Source organism: Onychostruthus taczanowskii, unplaced genomic scaffold (genome assembly GCF_017590055.1).
Source record: "Onychostruthus taczanowskii isolate IOZ18803 unplaced genomic scaffold, ASM1759005v1 scaffold4, whole genome shotgun sequence".
In the NCBI taxonomy this organism is placed as follows: Eukaryota; Metazoa; Chordata; class Aves; order Passeriformes; family Passeridae; genus Onychostruthus; species Onychostruthus taczanowskii.
The window spans coordinates 17,133,136-17,154,470 of NW_024501459.1; the positions used below are offsets into that span (position 1 = coordinate 17,133,136).

The window sequence follows — 21,335 nt, forward strand, 5'->3', positions numbered from 1 at the left end:
CGGGACGCTTTTTCCGTGAGGAAGTGGCTCGTCGGTGGGGTGGAAGGAGGAGAGAAGCGCTGGCCAACTGGAGAGCAGGCGGGGCAGGGAGCTGCCGGGGGAGAGCGAGGAAGTGGGGCCAGAGGAGCGGCGCTCCGGGCCCCGCTGAGCCCGGCGGAGTGCGAGCATGAGCGGCGGGGATGGCGGTGGGGGCCGGGCGGGCGCCCTCAGCTACGGCCTCCCCTCCATCCCCTCCAGCAAACTCCCGGACTTGCGTTTTATCAGCCGGGGCGCTTACGGGACCGTGTCCGCCGCCCGCCACGCCGACTGGAGGGTCCCGGTGGCCCTCAAATGCCTGCAGGGGCCGCTGCTAGACAGGTAACGGGGTGGGCAGGGGGCCGCCGGCGTGGGGCATCCCCCGGGCAAGGGCCGAGCCGAGCCCGCCTTTCCCTGAACCAGCCCCCAGAAAGGGTGGAGGTGCCGGTCGAAGATGCCGGCGTGGGTTTCGGAGATCTGTGGATCACATCCTGGTGTTTCCGTAGGCAGCCTTGCTTTAATTGCGCGGGGAAAGGGGAGCCCACGAGGATGATTCAGCTTGGGCCAAGAGAAAGCACGGACCGGTCCCGGAGCTTCCTCTCTTTCGATTGTTGTAAAGGAGTGGTTTCGATCTCGGTCTCCGAGACACTAAGTTCTTTCTTTTGGAGTTTTTTTTCTTCGGCACTGTGCACCTTGAACCCTCCTCATGGTGGGATTGACAGTTTGGTTTCTTGCCACAGAAGTCTTGCCAAGGGTCTGTTGGTTGCTAACCGTTTTCCTGAGGTATCCGATCGATATTAAAGTACAGTGATTACTGTAGATTTGGAGTTTACATAGAGAGAGGAATATCGGCAGTATACTGTTCTATCCACTAGAGATTGCTTCTAGAAGAAGCTTCTCTGAGACCATGCAAAATTGTTATTTATCCCCAGATGTCACAGTACTGAGAGAAGCTGATTTAAAATAATAGGCTTGTAGACCCCCCCTGTAAAACTGGTATCTTCCGCGTAACAATTGGATTCCCCGTTTTCCAGGAACTCAAGTGCCAGCATATTTATTACAGGAGCTGTCACTCATGTAAGAGCACAGCAAGTTGTACTTTTTCATTCATCACTTTCTTCTTCAATCCCGATAGTTACAATTTGTTAACATATCAATGCAAATTTGCCTCTTCTTAGGTTTTCTGAAGCCTACCTGACCATAAACCTGCCTCTGAGTCTTACCTTGCTGTCTTCAAGCTTTTGCCTCAGGTTTCCTTGATCTAGTTTTAGACCTTTAGATAGGATAGCTTCACTCAGAAAGGCTTCTAGTCTTGTGACTCAATATACTCGAATATGACAAGTTGTTTGTTTTAAGCTCTTTCACCTCTAATTGCCTAGGTTTGTGTATACACAGGCTTTATGTCTGAAATCTTGCCAGAAATGGAATCTCAGTTATGTTGTGTTCTCTGACAAGCTGGGAGAGGGAGGGGACTGACGGGTGTTGTGGGGGATTTTTTGTTTTGGGATTTTTTTAATGTCTTCTTAAATCCCAGCTAATTGGAAATACAGCATTTATCCTCAGAGCACAGCTAGGAGAAACCACCAAATCTATTTTTAGCCTTGCAAGAATTTGGATTAGTGGGACATCTAACCTGTGAAATTATGATTAGAGGGCAAGTGAGGTAATCAAAATAATTCAGTCACCTACCGTGATGCCTTAGGTTTTAGCTTTTATATTTTTCAGATTCTGTACTGCTTTAGTATGTAGTTCTGAGCTTCATATTAAGGGATGGTAAGCTCTCTTCACAGAGAAGTTAGACAGAGCAATTCCTTTCCTAGCTTGGAACCAAGGACAACCACCCAAATTTCAGGCACGAGAGCATAAACAATGTGGACTGAAGAGAGAAAAACAAGAAGGATCAGACTTCATAACCTAAAGCTATACTTACACAATTAACTCCAATATGCTAATGGACCAGAACTTATAAAAGTGTGAGACTTCGTGACTGGCAGTCCATTCTATGACCATTTTGGGTTCATCTTGGGTGTAGCCTTGGCTGGGCTCTTGTACTGCCCAAGGTGTATCCATTGACGCCTTCTAATAAATACCTACTTTATTCTTTAACTCTGTTTAGCTTCTGTTCTAGGTCAGCCTTGATAAGGCATCACCATATATTATAACACAAAGCCCAGAAATGCTTTCAGAAGACTCAAAGCTATGAAAAAATCCATTATACCCAAGTGTCAGCAGCAAGTGCTTTGTTGGTTGTACAGTAGGCAATATAAAATGCCAGCCTGTAAGTGTTGTCAGGAAAAGGGATGAGTTCATGATGCCATTAATTCCCTGAGTGGGAAGCATGTGCTGTGCATCCCAGAATATGGTATGTGACCAGGCAAAGAGCAAAGCCAGTTGGAAGCTGTTGTGGGAATGTGCTCATTTAGGCGTTACTCAGTGCCCCTCTGGCATGGAGCAGACAAAAGTGAAGTGACTGACAGGCACAGGAATAGACTGCAGTATGTCGCAATGCAATTCGTTTCCCAGCCACAGCTGAATCCCATGCTAATGTGCCTTACTGTCTGGGAAAACCCCAGACTTTCTCAAACCTAGTCATTTCTGGAGAGAGGGAGGAAGGTGTAGAGTTGTCTCTTCCATCCCGTGCTTGTCTCAAAGGCTGCCTTTTTACTTCTGTCATTTCCTAGAGTTTCCTGTAAGTCTTTTTCCATCACATAGATAAAAGGACCTTAATTTCATATCCAAATTCAAAATTTCCTGCTGCTAAGAGCTGCAGGCTTTAGTTCACAAGGCTTCCTCTTTTCCCCATGTATCCTGACAGCCTTTTCTTTGTGAGTGCTAAGCCCACCCTGATGGATCCAGACTGCCCTGAGTGCTTTGGGGTGCCCTGTGCACATAGCATAGTGCTGTGCTGAACAAATCGTGGTGGGCATAGCCCTGGCCCCAGCACAGCCCTGTTGCTTCTGAGTCAGACTGGCTCACATCCTAAGGATCAATGTGCTGTAAATGTCCTGTATTTGAATATCCTAGTCTTGTACTTGTGTCTGCACCAGTCTCCACTAAGATCTATGTGCTTTTTTCACTGAATTATGCTTCATGGTCTAACTATCCTCATTGACAACAAACCCATTGTTTTCAAGACTATTTGAGATATAAGGCATACCAAATGGTTTCTGTTTTCAGGGATGGAATCATTCTTAAATAAAACTTAACCCTTTAAAATCCACATGCTGCAAGGCCTGAGTTTGAAAAGATGCATCAAATCCACATTTATGAGGAGTTTTGAGGTACCGGAGTGGATCCACACAGTCAAATTCAGACATGCAAAGGCACCCATCATGAGGCTGGTCTGTTCCTGCTTCCTGTGCATCTAGGGGACGTTTTTTCCAGAGAGCAGTTCAAAGCAGGAGCTGCTTGAGGGAACAATTTATGTGAAAACAAAGCATGGTTAATTATTCCTTTTCCTTCATAAAGGAGCTTACTTTCCTTCAGAAGTCAAAAGTGCATTCCTTTAGCCCCTATTATATTAGTGTACATTAGAGTTGACTCGATTTATATGGTTGGAGAATCATGTGTATTAATATCTCTAGGAGGTAAATATTGGGCTTGAGTGAAAAGTCGGGGTTTGAAGGTGTTCAGTAAAGTGAGAGAAATGCAGATGGTTGCTGCTATTATGGTTACAAGGAATGGTGGAAGCTGGAGGTTCTGACTTTATCCTTATTTATTTGAAACATGGATGAAATGTGTAATGGGAATAGATTTGTGTGGTACAACAAAACCAGGGAAGCTCTCTTGTCTGCATTTGCAGATTCTGATTTGTCTTACACTGTCTTGTTCTCAAAGCAGCATGGTAGAAATCAAGTGGTGAAAATGTGGTGCATACAGGGAATTGACAGAGAATATAGTGACCCCAGCATTTGCTTGGAGTTTCATAGTACTGGTATGGTAATGTATTTTATTTGTTTACTTGTTTTCTTTAAGCGATAGAAACCACCTTCTAAAAGAAGCAGAGATATTACACAAAGCCAGGTTTAGTTACATACTGCCAATTTTGGGAATCTGCAACGAGCCTGAATTTCTGGGGATAGTAACAGAATACATGACCAATGGGTCATTAAACCAGCTATTGCATGGGGTAAGTGTACTTATGGTCTTTAAATATGATACCTGGCTGCTTCAAGTAGATTGCAATTTTCATACTTAATTAGTACAGTGAAGAATTTTATTTATAATATTTCATGCTAGAAGACAGTCAGTGTCTCTAGCAGTTTTGGTGCTCAGATAGACCTTCTGTATCTCAAAAACACAACTAAACTCAGCTGACTTAAGTTTTGTTAAACTTTTTCCTTTAATGTTGTGACAAGTTTTTGTGTTGAATTATTACATACAGTCACTTTCAGTCAAAAATCTGAGATGTCCTCTAATTAGATTCTGAAATACTTATGCTTGCTTCTGTCTGGGTTTCTGAATTACTGCCGATACAAATATTGATTTTTTTTTTCATGAGTTTGAATAATTTCTTTAAAAATGAATATTTTGAGTTTTGTTTATAGAAACTAAATATTGCTAATATAAACAGGTATGATTATTTCTTCCAGATCTTATTCTTTGAGTAACTTCTCCTGTGCTGAACTATCAGTTGCTCCCATTAGTTTGGCCTGAACAGTGTTGCTACTGCAGTTGTGTCTCAATAACACTAAAGTCTCTTCTCTGCCTTTAATCAGTACACATCTCATGCCTTACAGAGCTCAGCTGTGTTTTTCATAAAAACATTAGTGTCAATATAATTTTTAAGACTTCAATTGAGTTTTACTGCATTTTTCTTACTGTGTTATTATTTATAAAGGTAGTATTTTGTGCATAGTTTCAATACAGTTTTTTTGTTTTTTGTTCCCCAGTGTCAGTTTCAGATATAATTTTTGCCATTCTTTGTGTAGGACTCATAAGTCGTGTGTTACAAGTTTCATGCAGAAGTTCATCTGTAATTCATATTTCCATGTGAATGAGTAGTGTAGTAAATGTTCAATGTCATGATAGCTGTCATGAACTACTAAGTGAATGCTAGGAAATGGAAACATAGCACTGCATAATTAGTTTTTGATAACTTTTCTTTTAACAGCTAATGAGTCTTAATGACGATTACAATTTTTTTAAGGAGTTTGTGTAATGTGTGTTTTAAAAGATTACTGTTTGCCCAAGTCACTTTCTTTTTATAAAATAAGTCTTTGTGTGTGCTGTTAGAACAGAGGATGATATTCTGGTTTTGTGGTTTTATCTTGGCAGAAAGATGTATATCCTGACATTCCCTGGTGCCTGAGATTCCGCATTCTTTATGAAATAGCTTTGGGAGTAAACTATTTACACAACATGAATCCTCCATTGTTGCACCATGACTTAAAAACCCAGAACATTTTGCTGGATGATGAATTTCATGTCAAGGTAGGGTTATTTCATTCTTATGTTCTTCAGCATCCAGAATGAGTGAAAATGTTTTCATTATTGTAGAGGAGGAAGGGTGAGGTTGTGGCCATACAGAGAGGATGTAATTGTATGGTGGATTTTTAATTTTATCCTTGCAGACAGAACTTTAGAATTTCTCTTTTGGAAACTCTGTTACACAGTTGTGGATTTTATCTGTCTAAAAAGACCAGGAAGTTAGGCTGTTTCTGCTATAGCAGTAGCTGACACTCAGTAGTGGTGACACTCTTTGTTTGTCAGCCTTCCAAGGCTTGCACCATCTGGGCCTTCCTGAGAAGAAAACAGAAAGTGTTCCTGCCTGAGATGCTCTGACAAGTCACTTCTGATAGGTAGTAGGTCAAATTCAACTGTTAATGCTCGATTTGATACTTACCATGCAATATGGACAAATCTGTTCTATTGGTGTAGTAACAGAACGTGTAAAGCAAAACTTCGAAATCTTACTATGTTGGAAGGTGGCTTTTGGGAAGCCCTTAGAACAGGCAAACACAATGCTGAAGTATCAGTAGTTAAAAACTTTAATTCTGCCTGTTAAAGTATCACTGCCATGACGTGAAAAAGAGACGGAAAGTACTTCTGACAAAATGTTTAGGTGCTTCCATAATTGCAAGAGTTTGTTTTGTTGTTTCTTGTTATTTTAAAAAGATCTGGTTTTATAATTGATAGAATATATTACTCAAGTAAATTGATATCTTGCACTAAATTTATACTTGAAAAGTGAATGTTTCAGTTGCTACTGTAAGTTGACTCTCCTTGTGCAAAGATCCACTGCTGGTTTCTTCTTTCCCCATTGCACAGAAATTTTTCTTGGCACCAATGTGCCTCACGTGGCTTTGTCTCTGCTCACACCCTCAGCAGGTCATACTTGCTCCCACTCAATTGTGCTGGTATTGCCATCTCTCAAGCTTCCTGATAAACCTGATCAGGGAGCTAGTCCAAGTCATTTTTTTATCCACTCTCTTTTTAATCCCTAACAGCTTTGGTGTGGCCTGGTGCTCTGCCTGATCATATCTGAACAGTTTCTTTCCTGAGGCACTTGAAGGGAAGAGGTTAACTCTTGCATACCTGCCCTGCCTCCTGTAAGGAGTGTCCTTAGGGTTTTAAGTGAAGCAAGATTCTGTAAACTAGTACAGTGACAGGAAATGCAAACAAGATTTATCATGCGTGCCAAACAGAAGAGATACTGCATATATATAAAAGTAACAGCATTTGCAGGGTGCTTCTAATTGTCTCTGATCTACTGAATGAACAAGACTTAAGACCAATTACAATGAGGAAGTCTTGATGAGAGTGAGTTGTAGAGAAGGAAGGTTACTTTTCATTGTAGATTTTGATGTATGCCCTTCAGAAAGCTTGTTTCTGTTATCTTAATTGGCACAGTGCTTGCACAGGCATCTTTGTTGAAAAATGTTTTTGCTGTTGTGCAAATGCTGGACAAGTGCAGAGCTGGTAGCTGGCTGCTTATCTCCCATGTATGCCAGACACTGCAGCTCAGCCAGCAGGTGCATTCTGCTAAATGTCTCTCTCCTTATCCATAACCTAATCTGACATCTGTTGCCCTGGCTCCTGAATGTCTGAGGAGGTAAAGGGAAGTCAGTTGCTTCTTCATGTATGCACACTGTATCCTGTAGAAAGGAGTAAGGCCCCAGAGTGCACAGTAAAGAAAATATTCAGCAACTTTATGCAGCACAGAATTTCAGAATATCAAATTTATTAATTCAGGATTAATACATCTTAGTTTTGGGAGTGAGGTGAAGTGCCCTAAAATTGTTCTGTGAGAGGAACTGCCGTGGGATATTGGCAAACTGAGTTATGGACAACTACTACGATTTATACTAAACTTGTGCTTTCTTCACAATCAGGGAGCTACAAGTAATCAATGATTTTTTCGTTTGCTTTTTTTAGCACAAGAAAGTGATTTTCTTCATATGGCACAGCTATCTACAGCAGATTCCTCATCCATAGTGTACATGAGTTCTTCCTTAAAAGAACACGATAGGGCAGCTCTATAGGTATAGCATGAGTCATGACCTGGGAATGCATTATGGACTGGAGTTGATGTTTCCTGTTGCTAGGATAACCACATACTTTTTGTGTGTCAGCTTAAGAGCTTTGGGTGACCCCTTTTGCTGGGTGTATTTCAGGAATTTCTAACACGTGTCAGCAGATAAAACCAGTTTTTCTTCTCAGAGCAACTGATTTGACCTTTCCAGATTGCAGATTTTGGCATGTCCAAATGGCGTGTCATATCCATGTCCCAGTCCCGAAGTGAATCCTCCTTGCCGGAAGGAGGGACAATTATCTACATGCCACCTGAGGATTACAACCCCAGTCAGAAAACCCGGGCAAGTGTCAAACATGATATCTACAGGTAACTCCTGTTGTTCTCTAGTGGGGCTTGAAATCTGAGCTCAGATATGATTTACTGAACTTAGATTTTAGCATATTCTCAGCAATTTTATTCTTTTCAATGATAATGTAGCTATATAGGCTAAATGAATTGGGAAATAACGAATTGAGTGATAGATGGATTTAATGACTTCTGTGCTGTGACAAGTGTAATTTTTCGAAATTAAGCTGAGACTACAGAAATAGGTGGGGGACTGTTTTCTGTAAATGAGTGTGCACATACAGACAATGCAGGGAAAGACGAAAGCCATTCACACCATCAAGTCAATGCACATACTGCACAAATAACAAGAAGTTGTGTAATTAAATAACGTAATTTTTGGAATGTACTTGGGGAAAAGAAGAAAATGTATTTTTGGAAAGAAGGTGGATAAAAACAGGATAGTGGGGTTGGAGAAAGTAATTACAGTAATCTCGTTAATGAATAATTTACTTTATGAAAGTTGTGGTAGTTTTGTGTTGTCCTGAGTACAAGTAGTAGAATAGTAAATAGAGTGGTGGTGATCCATATAACAAAAGGAAATCTCTCTGAGGATATTGGAGTTACAGTTGGCTGGTCTAAAATGGTTTGGAGAGCTCAGAGATTACTTGAAGAATTTTGGGAGGAATTATGTGTAAAGGGAGATTGAGGAGGCATGAACTGGCCAATCACTGTGACATCATTCTGGTGCCACCTTTACCTTCACTGATCTCTGACATGGTTATATCTTGGTGAGAGATGACTCAGTCTCAGAGGGTCCTACTGACTTCCAGGGAATCACTATTTCCCTTAATTATCTGTTACGCTTAAGAAGCAGGTGAAGTTCCTTGACATTCCTGTCCAAAGACTACAGATGACAAGACACCTGCTTTCTTTACCCTTTGATGAGAAGATACGGATAAGGAAAACATTGAAACGAATAAAAGGTGTATTGAGGGGAAAGAAAGGGTGACTGGCAGCTTAATGAATGGGTGGAGAGGAAGAAAACACATGTTTCTTAGAAAATAATATTTTCAGAGGAATAACAACCAAATAGGAGGAAATATGAGAACACATCAGAAAGGTATAAAAACCAGATAAATTAGGAAGGAAAGAGATTATGTGAGAAGAAGAGAGACCGAGACAGCATTGGGAAGAGATGTTCAAGGCAGGAAGATATGAAGGTGCAGAGGCAATGAAGGACCATCAGAAAGACCACACAGGAGGTTCCATGCTTATGATCAGAAGGAGATGCTACAAAGCAGAAATAAGAAAGAAAAACAGGAATAGTGTAAAGGGGAATGCTGCAGTGTTGTAGAACTGAGAAAAAAATAGTCTTTAACTGCAGAGAGATTCCAAACTGAATAAAAGATACTATTAAATAGCAGGATATTTTCTGGATGTCAAATTAATTGATCACAGCTGAGTGTTGCTGAGATAGTGAAGCTAATTTGGGAGGAGGGATCTTTCTTAAATAAACAAATTGTTTCAACAACAGTCAAGCAGCTTAACTTCTACAAAAGGGATTATTTGCTATACCAATTGCATGGATTTGCAGGAATACATCAAAAGCAGACTTTTCTAACAGGGAGGACTTCTTTTATTAAAAGCTACATGAGTAAATTTTGTCACTGAAGAATGTTAAAATGTAAGCAGAGTAAATAGTTAGGAAAAATCAGTTTATATGGTTTGATTTTAGGCATCAGTTATTTGGTTTTACTTCATTTTTTTTAATTCTTACTTGGTAGCTGTCAGATGGTACAGTGTTTTAAGGCACTTAAATATAACCTATATGCAAAATTTCTTAGTGATGTAGGAAGGAAGCTCAGTACATTCATACCAAGGGTGGGGAGCAAGCCTTAACAGCAGTTGATCATGGTGATTATTTTCTGGAATGACACTGCCGCAATGCTTATAAAGACTTGGACTGAAAACATGGAAATACACACTTGTCAGCACCTTGTGTGTATTCTGAAGTTATGGAAGCACTGAAGCTTTAGCCTGGTTTGTCCTTTCTAAATGCAGAACCAGATCCTTGAATACAGTGCCGTGATTAATATTAGGATCTTTTCGTGGAATAGAGCTTCATTCAGAGTATGTAAGGAAAAGTTGCAGAGAAGGGCTGAGAGTTCAATGCTACTTTTAAATGAAATCAGCTAACCTTATTTAAATTACAAAGTTGTTTAAAGTTATTTCATTCTAATATAACTTGATGGCTGAAGAGAGTGACTAGTTCACTAAAGATGGGCAAGTTTGTACTCACTGAACGACTTGTCATTCATATGTGAATAGAAAAGGTCACTGAGGAAGCACATCTGTGTTCAATCTCATGGCATTAGTTCAGAGTAATCTTCCCAAGAGTCTGTTCTGGAAAGCAAATGCTGTGTGTAAGTGACATCTCTCCCTATGGAGAAGATTGCAAATGTTGAAAGCATGTATGGGGAAGGAGGAAGCTGGAGTGGGCATCCCAAGTGCAAGTTTGTATCTTACCTGTCTCTGTGACACTGTGTTGGGATAGAGCTGTGGATCAAAGCCATCCTCCCTGCAAATACCCAGCTTCCCTTGGGAATGTCAGGAACGTCAGTCCATACTGGGAAGATGCCAGAATACTGCAGTTAGGACAGAGCAGTTGGCTCTCTGGGGGTCACTTTGTGTGCTGAGATTTAAACTCCACGTATGTAATTCACAACGTATCAGCAGAGCCAAGTTGATTCAGATTTGGAATAGGAGTTTATATGCCATGGATCTTGTCTGTACTTGATAGCATTAATTAGTTCAAGATGAGGTCAGCTGCTGTTTTTCCTATATTCATGTCAACATTTTAGTTAGCTGTAGTCATGTGTCCCATGTGTCCTTGCAGGACCGTTTTAGCAAAATGTTTATAATAAAATGTAAAGCTGAGCATATTGTGTTGTTAAGTGTTGGTAGTCTAAAATAACATCATCTTTACTTTTTATGCTGTAAACAGTTATGCAGTTATCATATGGGAAGTGATGTCAAGGAAACAGCCATTTGAAGGTAAGGCCATGTCTTCCTTTAATTTATTTTTCCCGCCTTGCATAGAAGTTAAACATGAAACCTGGGGACTTGATTTTAAGGGTTACTTTTTAATAATTCAACTTGTAATCTTGTTGAAGTACACTTTGAAATAGCTTTCAAATTAGACTATTTTTTAGTATCTTTTTTTTTTTAATTACAGTGTTGTTTCATAAATTAAGAGTACCTTTTTGTTAATCAAGAAATGTAACCTTATTTTGATGAACTATAAATTCTATGTATGCAAATGGAATTGTTCCTCCTATACAGTAAGCTCTTCATATTGCATATATTTCTAATGACTTCACAATGTCTGTTTTGACAGAAGTTATAAACCCCTTGCAGATAATGTACAGCGTGTCACAAGGACAGAGACTAGACTTGAGTGAAGGAAGTTTATCAATGGACATTCCTCATCGAGGGCTTGTCATAAGACTGATGGAAAGTGGATGGGCACAAAACCCAGATGAAAGACCATCATTCTTAAGTGAGTTTACCTTGCCACATTTCTGTTGAACATGGTACTTACAGAGCAAGGCTATAGTCTTGAAAGGGAAGTCTTAAAGATGTCAGGAGATCTATGTGCGTGGTCTTGCTGCTTATCATAAAGTGCTTGGCTGCTTCCTTCATGTCTGTAAACAAACTTTTATGAATGGAATTATGTATGTGCCATAAAACCAGGTTGGTTGTTGGAGTCTTGTGCATTTACCGTCTCTTAATTTACCTGTATAAAAGCAGCATGTTTTGTTTAACTACTTATGTTTGGAGGTTTTTGTTTATTGTTGAAGATAATTTGGGGTTTTTTAAGAGGGGGTGGGAAAAGTAAAGTACAAAATGAGTACTGTGGGATTTATGAGCACCCAACCAACACCAATGAGCCACTGCACATCAGATAAGTTGTAGTGACTTCAGCTTGTATTTGCATCTCTGTGTAAATCTTTCCCTCACACTTTAATTGTTGCATCACCTTTATCAAGCAAGAGCTGGATTTTTTTTTCCAAGCAAGTAATTTAAGCGTGTGGTCACACTGAAGGGAAAATTATCTGGCATATGTACTATAGTATGAGCTAGCTTGGATTCTCTTTTTAGTGCCATGTGTGTAGTAAGATGGTCTTTGAAAAAAAAAAAAAAAAAAAAAAAACAACAAACAAAAACATGCATTGCTTTTGCCACTACTTTGCTATCATAAAAAGAAAGAAGAAGTTGCAAAACTATTGCAAAATTAGGGGAAGTGCAGCTCACTGATGGGGAACTTAAGCAATTACCATAGCATAGGGACACAGACACACTGAGGCCAGTGTCATTTGGTTTCACTGGATGTGATAGGTCAGTGCTTTGATTATCCCATCTTCTCTGGCCCTGCCTCATGCCTTAGGCATGTGTTCTGGATATTGCTGTGTTTGGGGTGTGTTTGTTTATTTTTCTGATATAAATCTTTAACACCTCTTCTGGAGTGAGAAGACAGCAGCCCACTCTGAGGTCTTATGGTGTGTGGGTCCTATTCTGCTAATCATGCTTGATGGGGCTACATTAAAACACATCAAACTCACCAATTGCTCCATTCCATGAGTGTGAGACTTGCATTATCCTGGTCCAGCATTATCGTGGATCTCTTCTGGTACACATTTCTTTTGGTGGTGTGAACTGTTTGAAGAGAAGAAATCAACTTCTGTTTTAGCAGCATAAGTGGTTTGATATGTGTCAATAGAAAAATTATTTTTGTAAATGTAAGAAGGCATTTTAATACAGTGACAACTTGATTTCCACTTCAAACCATTCACCAAGTACTCTTCCTTTGTTCAGAATGTTTAATAGACCTGGAGCCAGTTCTGAGAACATTTGATGAAATAGCTATGCTGGAAGCAGTACTTCTCTTAAAGAGATCAAAGGTAAGTGGCTTTTGTCACAGTCATGAGTTGGTCAAGTAAGTTGGTAACTTTCACTTGCTAAAAGAACTGTAATCTCCTTTGTCATTTCTCCTCAGTTTCCTTTGTCTAATCTAATCTTGTATCTGGTTGAAACATGCATTTGTGCAAGATCGTTGTCTTGTTTTATAGCAGAAATTTAATACAGGTAAATATTTCTCTTCCAGTCACTGTATGAATCACAAAGTATTTACAAGAGTGGAAAGAAAGCAAATGTGGAGCAGATACCTCTAAATATACCTCTGAATCCCGAAAAGGTAAATACTTTACATGTTGCATTTGGTATGTCAGCATCCTGAGAGATTAAAGGAAGTTTAACTTGGTAAGGGGAGCTGTTCTGCACTTTACTTCTTGTGCAGTCAGGAAAGGCATAAAATGCATTACTTGAGCCAGGTGTAAATGAAAAGCCATATATATGTGAAGATAGAAGAGGGTGAGTATGCAGAAATTAGAAGGGCGTCTAAATATGGGAAAGCTCTAAATATGGCATGAAGCTGTCCAGGGGAGGTTTAGGTTGGATATCAGGAAAAGGTTCTTCACCCAGAGGGCGGTCAGGCACTGGAACTGGCTCCCTAGGGAATTGGTCACAGCACCAAGCCCAGCAGAGTTTAAGTGTTTACACAATGCTCTTGGGCAAATGATTCTTGGGGTGGTCCTTTGTAGGGCCAGCAGTTGGACTTGATGATCCTTGTGGGTCTCTTTCCACTCCACATATTCTGTGTGTCTGTGATGCCCTCAAGGAGGAATGCAGCACATAATGCCTTCCAATAATAAGAGATTGTCTACTGCTCCCTTACACCTCTATGGAGCTTGCCTGTATAGGGTAATATAGATTTGCATTTATATTTTGATTCTTAATGCTGCTGCTTTTGGTTCTTACTGGTAGTTAAACTTGTATACAAAATTGCTGTCATGTTTGAAAATACATAAGTATTGGGATTGCATACTTTGTTCTGATTTACTGTATTTTAATTGTGCTGTTTATTGAGCATTTAGATAGCAGGGAAGACATGGATGATGGGAAGGTTATTCCCATCATCATGCAACTTCATATTTGTTTAATGTGCCTGTTCAATATACACCTGGATTTCTTTCAGCCAACGTACTCTAGCTCCATAGAGTGTGATGCACTTCCCCTTCAGAGCATTCCTCCAGATACATCAAAATTCAAGTCTATTCCCCAGTGTAATATCCTCTCATCAGGTGAGATACTCTTGACTTTGTGTAAATTTAAGTTGCCATTGCAGCTTTACATTCACACTGTGACATTGCATTTGTGTAGTAGAAAATTTGGTTTCTTTATGTCAGGAACAAAAGTCTTCGTGAACCTCGTTCTCTGGGTAAAAAACTAGCCTTTTTAAGCTCTGATTTTCTGTTCCTATCACCTGAGGAGTCTTTGCAGCTCACAGGTTCAGTTTTCCTCTTCAGAGTTGTGAGTGCAGAGCTAACATTTTCTTGTCCCTTCAGACTCTTGTCAGTTTAGTTAACTGGATTTGTTTGGTTGGTTGGTTTTGGTTTTGTTTGGTTTTTTTGTTGTTTTTGTTTGTTTGTTTGTTTTTGTTTGTTTGTTTGTTTGGGGTTTTTTTTGGGTTTTTTGTTTGTTTTTTTTTTTAACTACTTCTGAATATTAAAAAGGCTACATATTTTAAGACATTCTAGAAGCTGAGTAAACGCAAAATTTCCAGTGCAAGTTTCTAGATAATTTTTAATTCAGTAAGTAAAAGTTTTTAATAGACTGCTTTGCAAAAGTATCTGCACAGACCTTTTGTAGATGTCCCCTTTTATGAAAAGTTCCCTGAGAAAACTCAATTTTGAAGTTTTGTTGACATCAGAAGCCAGAAACATACAAAGGAACCCAGGTGGAATAGCAACACATTATGAAACTAAAACTGCATTTAAGTTTCTTCCCTTGATGGAATGTAAACATATGTCAAAAGAATACAGTGTTCTCTGGCATTGCAGGGACCAGGAGTATGAAAGCAGATGAGACTATTGACTTCACTGCTAAAAAAAATGACATCAAAAAGTATTCTGAGGTGCTACAAAACCAGAGATATTCTGATAGGAGAGCAAAGGCAGTTCCTGTTTCAGCTCCTGTTTGAAGGCATACACATTTTTGAACTTCTACTCGGTGTACTAGAAAGGTATAAATACAGGAAGAACTTGGGTAAATAAATTACTGGAGGCTTAAGGACTTCCAGTTACTGGGAGAAAATGGCAGAAAGCAAGTGCAGGGTACTTCAGCTGTACCTCAACTGAAGTATTTACCTATGCAGCATAAAAGCCTCAAACATGAAGAATAACTCATATTTACCTAGCTTAATAAGTGTGTTGTGATGAATTTTAGAACATGGAGTATTAGTTTGAGCATGAGCATGGACTCTAAGGGTAATCACATAAGATAACAAGAAATATCAGCCTTTCTTGCTGCTGGTTTCTGTGGTTTCTGTGGTGAATTGTGTCTGCCTGTGGAGGGAATCAATGAAAATTTATTGGTACAATTAATCTTATTGGTCAGCTGGTGGTTGTTTTATAGAGTAATTGCTCAGATTTTATTGTGTTTATATATAGATACTGTACAGCTTGTGAAAATAGTGCCTACAAAACTCTACTGCAGAAGAGTTTGTTATTACTTCGCCAATAGCTGAATCCATTAGTGTTGTAGTGGGAAGCAAGGCTGACATTAATCTTGCTTTTCAAACTCATATGCAATTGTTTCAGGTGAAAATTCTATTCCAGGTAGCTGTTAGCAACAGAGCAGTTTGGCATAGCACAAAAGCAGAAGTAAATGGCTACAGAGTCTAGCTGAGTTAATGACTATAGATTCCTGGTTTTTCTATCAGTACAATCAGAATACTTCTTCAGAAAATTGCTTCTTCAGAGTTTATACTTGTCTTCTAGCTTTAGCCTTTCTTTTCATCTTTACTTTTTTTTTTTCCCGTCCCTCATGAGCTTTTTTTGGGTATTTCATTAAGCAGCTCTTTTCCCTCTTCCCATTTCATTTCTGATACAGAGAGTAATCCTTTAATATACTTTGTTTTGCTAGATGAACAGGATGCACTCTTTTGAAATCCCATTGTAAAATAAACTTCTTTATTCTCATAGTATCCTAACTAGTCCTCCTGGTGCATGTTCTAACTTAAGTCAGTGATATAAGTATTATGAGAGATGAGAAACTTTTTTTGTCTACAAAAGCCCCCTTACTTACTGTACCTTAGAATTTTATTTTTCCTTTCTCACAAGTTCCTTCATTACAGAATAATCTACTTAGGAGTTGTTTTTATTCATCATCTCATTTCTAATCATTAGCCCCAGCTTGAAACAGAAAGTCTAGATCTCATGTTTTTCCTACTTTTTCTATTTCTGTTACTCCATTCTTCTAGGTCACCCAGGTTCTTTTTTAGTAACTTGAGTCAATCTGTTTCTTTCTGAATAACATCTGAATAACTCTCAGTAGCATTTTTTTGAGGGAACTGGGGTTGTTTAGCCTGGAGAAAAGGTGGCTCAGAGAGGAAATTTTGCTCTTTTGCTCTCTGCAACTACCTGAGAGGAGGCTATGGCCTGGTGGGGGCCTCTTAACTGACAAGCAATAGCAGCAAGCAGTAGGATAAGAGGAAATGACCCTGAGTTGTGCCAGGGGAGGTTTGGATTGGATGTTAGAAAAAATTTCTTAATGGAAAAAGTTGCCAGGCATTGGAACAGGCTGCCCAGGGAAGTGGTTGAGTCACCAGCCCTGGAGGTATTTAAAGGATGTGTAGGCGTGGCATTCAGGACATGGGGCAGTGGTGGACTTGGCAGTGCTGGACTCAGTGATCTCAAGGGTCTTTCCAACAGAAACAATTGTGTGATTTTATGATTGCATTTTCTTATGTTGTGTTCACTGGTCCAGGTATTCTCTCCTACTAATTTGTTTTATATTATGTACTGGTATTCTCTCATACCAGTACAATCCCAGTAGTCTTGTCTTTATGTTATGAAATTAAATTTGTGTGCCTAAAAATGTATAACAATCTATCCCAGCACAGCTGCTTAGAATACTTCCCTGCAATGATCTTTCACTCACAGTGGTTGTCTCCTATTCCCCTTTTTCATGCAGTAGATAATATCTGCTGCTTTACAGTACATAGCTCTGCCCAACTTTCTCCCTTGATCATAAAATAAAATACTAGTTACTATGAGTTCTAGTCCACCATTTTAAAATACTGAGAATGGAGTTTCTTCCACATTTTCCTATTCCTGCTCTGTGTACTTACAGACATATTCTTCTACAGGTCAAGAAAGAGCTGGGAATACAACTTCAGATTTCCCCATTGGACAGGTAATCTCAAGTTGTCCATGGGGCTACCTTGTTGTGTCTTGAGATGCTCATCTGAATTCTTGCATCTCTGGTTCTTAGTTACCATCTTAGTTATTGTGTCTTTATCAAGTGACACTGTGAAAGTCTAATCAAAGCTATTTGCAGAGTTAGGGACAGGTCCTGTAGTTTTTTTCTCACCAGCTGTTTGATATCTCTTCCTTGTGTTATTCCTACTGCTGCTTTCATATCTGTCACCATTTCTACTATAAAAAAATTCTAAAGCTAGAAACTGTTAAACTTCCCCCCGATAGAAATCCTTTCTACTTTTATTTGCAAAAGTTTACTTGTAGCTTTCCTGAAGTCATATCCTGTTTTGATGGACTACAAAAAGCTTCTATTGGCTTCCCTCTGAATGTTAACTTCTCCCACTGTTCTTCATGTCCTTTTCCCCCATCTGAATCTTTATATTTTCATCTTTGATACACTGCCAATCTTCATCAAAATAAATTAGTCTGCTTTCCTGCTGACTTTTAGTTACCTCTCCAGATACTCAAAGGATTTATTTTATTCTTCTAGTCCCTACAAATATTTTCCCTCAAACAGAGTTTTTTCATTGAAGTTCACATCTACCAGATTTATACTCCCAATATTTCTTTAAAATAAAGCAGGACCCCAAACCATAGTCAGGCCCTGGTAAAATATGAGGGGCATAAATGTACTCGGAATTTGAGTACACGGACTAATTTGTTGTATATCATGTAAAAGTAGTTGGTTTATGACTTCTTTTGTGAAATTGCTCTAAATAGTCTCCAATGGGTGTATTTTATTTGTCTGCAGAAGTAATACAGCTTGTTCTTTTTCTTTTTTGTCTCCTTTTTTTTTGTCTAAGATGGAAATTCTGGGTGTCTACACTCTCTTAGCAGCCAGAGTGTGGATGAAAATCTGTCTGTAACTCAAAGTGCCAAACTCCTTGTGCATCCATACAGTGCTGGTCTCTCATCTGCCAGGAGTATTTCAGATGCCTCAAGTTCTGCATCCCGTGTGCTGCAGTCATCGCTGATTCCTTCAGGTACAGCAATTTGAGTCCAAGACCCACAATAAGTGTTTTAACATTGAATGTATGTCTGTATGAAATGGAAACTGGAACTGTTATTCACCTGCAAAATGAAAACAAAATATCTGCAAATTAAGAATGCAAAATTAAGCAATTCTTCTGTCCTTGTAGACTTACATTACAAAATAAGCAAAAATGTGTAAAATGTGGCCAAGTACAGGTATCTGTAGCTACTAGCTTTTTTTCTCTCCTCCTAGTCAGATTCCTGCTGCCATGGGTCTTCTTTATCCCATTCCCTTTGCTCATAGTATTTCTACTATTTCCTACTGCTGTAGCAGTGCTACAGTCCAGCAGAACAGGAGGAAAACTTAGCTCAAACTTAGTCACCTTGCTGCCTGTCACTTCTCACTTTTTAGGCTTTCCCGTCTTCCATTTACTAATGGTGGGGCTAAGAGAAGCAGCAACTGTGTCAGTATCTCACCTGTAATGATCCTCTGTGTTAGTTGGGAGCCCACTACATTATATTCTTGTGCATCAAATAGCTGTTAAAAGTTAACACAAAAGTTAACAAAAAGAAACTTTAATGATTAATTATTCAGATACATTTTTTGAGGGGCATCACAATAACATGCAACTTTATAAAAATCTGTTGCTTCAACCCTCTTCTGGAAATACAAGAATCAACACCCTTTCACTGTGTGAAACCTCACCTTGAGAAAAATACCAGGAAACTACAGGGATGTTTTCAGTAATCTTCAATAAAAATCCCCCTGGAAAGTGAATTTACCACCTGTTTCTTTTTAGTACCAGGTCGGGTTGAACACTGGAACAGGTTGCCCATGGAGGCTGCAGAAGTACCATCACTTGGAGATGCTCAAAATTCAGCTGGACAAGGTCCTGAGCAACCTGAGTTATCCTTGAAATTGGCCCAGCTTTGAGCAGGCCATTACATCAGATCACCTCCTTGAGGGTCCCTTCTAACCTAAATTATTCTGTGATTCAGATAGAATAAATGCTCTAGCCACTAAATTTGTCAAATTGGAACATTTTAATAGGTTTTTTCCTGCTTGTTCTTTGTTCTGTGGCAATATTTGTTGACAGTTACAATCCCTTCCTTTTTTCTAATCCTTTCCAATCTCAGATTTTATATTGGAAACCGTACAAAAGGATGTAGCTCATCAGTGGATCCAATGTAAAAGAGAAGAAATTATTGATCAGATGACTGAAGCATGTTTGAATCAATCACTGGATGCTCTTCTATCAAGATTTTTACTCATGAAAGAAGATTATGAACTTATAAGCACCAAACCTACAAGGACATCAAAAGTACGACAATTGCTTGATACTTCAGACAGCCAAGGAGAGGAATTTGCCAGAATTATAGTACAGAAGTTGAAAGATAACAAACAGCTAGGACTTCAGCCTTATCCAGATATTGTATCTAATTCTCAAAGACTGCATCTTTAAATTTATTCTTTCTTTATGAAACCATGTGAATATTTCTTACAACATGATTCTTGTTTCTCTATAGTGTTTTATTTATGTGCAGCTTTTTTCTTTACTGTGCCTTTGTAGAATATCAGAAATGAACCTGAGTTCTTCTAGCCTGCATTTGGTCAGTGACCAATTAATAATTTCGAGTGCAGTCATAAAGCCAAACAATTGATGGTTGCTGACTCATTTTGTAAAAGTATTTTGTTTATACATGACAAAGATAAACATTAAAAGTTCACCATTTTACATATTTGCTGTTTATACACATCCTTTCCTTTCATCTCACGGGACTGAGACAGCTAATCTTAATCTTAACATGGCATGTTTGCTTTTCTCGTTCCATCTGCTCTTTCTCACAGAGGAGGGAAAAAAAATCTAGGTGCTCTTTTCCAGGGCTATTCTGCTGTGTGTATATTAAACTTTCTTCCTTAAACCATGCTGGTGTGCACACAGGAGAGGAGTAGCAGGTGGGAAGAAGATTGTATTTCATTTTTGCAGGATTTTTTATTGGTTTGGTTTGGTTTGGTTTTTTTTCCCATTTTGTTGCCAGAGCAAGTGCCTCAGACCACAGCATAAGAAGAATTTTAGTCCAAAAAGAGCCCAAGTGGAAGGAGGACGTTGTGTTTGTCATCTTTGTTCTGCTCAGAAGTGATACAGGAGAAAGGCTATAGCTATAACATGTTACATTGTGTGGTTATAACCACTTGAGCTATTCCTGAAATCATAGTAGGATGAGATCCAGGAAGAACTTACATAAGGGCATCCTCACTTAATACCTCTTTAACATTCCCTTGGTCATCTGCCTTGCCTTTGTCACTTGCCATCCTACCACCCCTCACCTTTGTCATCTGCCATAAATACTTCTCATGTCATGTTGCTAGATCAAACTTCTAACTCAAATTTATTTTATTTATTTACATAATGAACTACATAAGTAGTTGGGTCTGTACAAAGATCAATCATGTCCTGCCTTGCCACGCTGGATGTGCAGGGGTCTCTTCTGCTGTCACCTGCCTTAACCTTCTCCAGATCACATCTCTGCTCTCCTTTTTGTCTGAAGGATGGTGACATGTTGAGGCACAAGTGGGGCCACCTGAGAGGAAAAGGTATGTGGTGTTTTCTTCAGTTCATTTCACAAGACCTTTGTGACTTTATCTAGATGACTTCAAAACTAGTAAAAAAATTATTTGTCCTAATTTGTCAGAACACAGCACAGGCAGATTGTTTTTGCAAGCACTAATAAATAACAATTTCTGCTCAGGCTATCTAAAATTTGGGAAAATCCAAACTCCACATACAAGAATGGTGAAATATATTACCATATAAAAAGAGCAGATAAATGAAAAATCTTAAGTGATGGCTGTTTCAAAACCTATGCAGATGTGAGATCTGCCCCATTTCAATTATTCAAGTTTCAGTGTCGTTACTGGTTGCCAACAGCTTACTTTTTTCAATATCTTTATGATCTTGTGAACTGAATCACAAGAATACAATGTATAGTTTATTGGATAAGAGAGGTTTAAAATTGTTTTTAATAAAGAAAGTTTTTTACATAAACTGGGTACCCGCCTTTTATCCTGCTTCCCTCTGGAAGCTGTAAGATTAAAGTTAGATAGCTGAAACCAGGACTATAGTGCAATGAATGGCTGTGCTTTTCCTAGAGGAGACCTAATG

At 39.1% G+C, this 21,335-nt stretch overlaps 1 protein-coding gene and 1 long non-coding RNA gene across 4 annotated transcripts in view; one reads left to right on the forward strand and one right to left on the reverse strand.

Annotated features, from left to right (window-relative positions):
- RIPK2 (receptor interacting serine/threonine kinase 2) lies at positions 1-21,001 on the forward strand. 3 transcript variants are annotated; one of them, XM_041412669.1, is made up of 11 exons: positions 1-357; positions 3,991-4,144; positions 5,293-5,448; positions 7,701-7,858; positions 10,824-10,873; positions 11,217-11,378; positions 12,695-12,780; positions 12,984-13,073; positions 13,914-14,019; positions 18,003-18,182; positions 19,309-21,001. In XM_041412669.1, the coding sequence occupies exons 1-11, from the start codon at positions 167-169 to the stop codon at positions 19,632-19,634; spliced, it is 1,659 nt and encodes a 552-aa protein (XP_041268603.1). In that variant the 5' UTR covers positions 1-166; the 3' UTR covers positions 19,635-21,001. The 3 variants fall into 3 exon arrangements, with proteins under 3 accessions (XP_041268603.1, XP_041268605.1, XP_041268606.1); XM_041412671.1 differs by lacking the exon at positions 19,309-21,001 and adding an exon at positions 18,972-19,297; XM_041412672.1 differs by lacking the exon at positions 3,991-4,144 and having other exon boundaries at positions 193-357.
- The window catches only part of LOC121340152, a 7,345-nt gene continuing 4,142 nt past the window's right edge, over positions 18,133-21,335 (reverse strand). The window contains exons 2-3 of the long non-coding RNA XR_005953266.1: positions 18,649-18,709; positions 18,133-18,270 (exon numbers count right to left, since the gene is read on the reverse strand). This is a non-coding gene — a long non-coding RNA (uncharacterized LOC121340152). The remainder of the gene's footprint in view (positions 18,271-18,648; positions 18,710-21,335) is intronic.

Bases quoted from the DNA above. Each gene is read 5' to 3' on its own strand.
- RIPK2 (XM_041412669.1), top strand. From the start codon at position 167: ATGAGCGGCGGGGATGGCGGTGGGGGCCGGGCGGGCGCCCTCAGCTAC. The intron at 7,859-10,823 runs GTAACTCCTGTT...TGCTGTAAACAG, and splicing joins GTCAAACATGATATCTACAG to TTATGCAGTTATCATATGGG. The intron at 12,781-12,983 runs GTAAGTGGCTTT...TTTCTCTTCCAG, and splicing joins TTCTCTTAAAGAGATCAAAG to TCACTGTATGAATCACAAAG.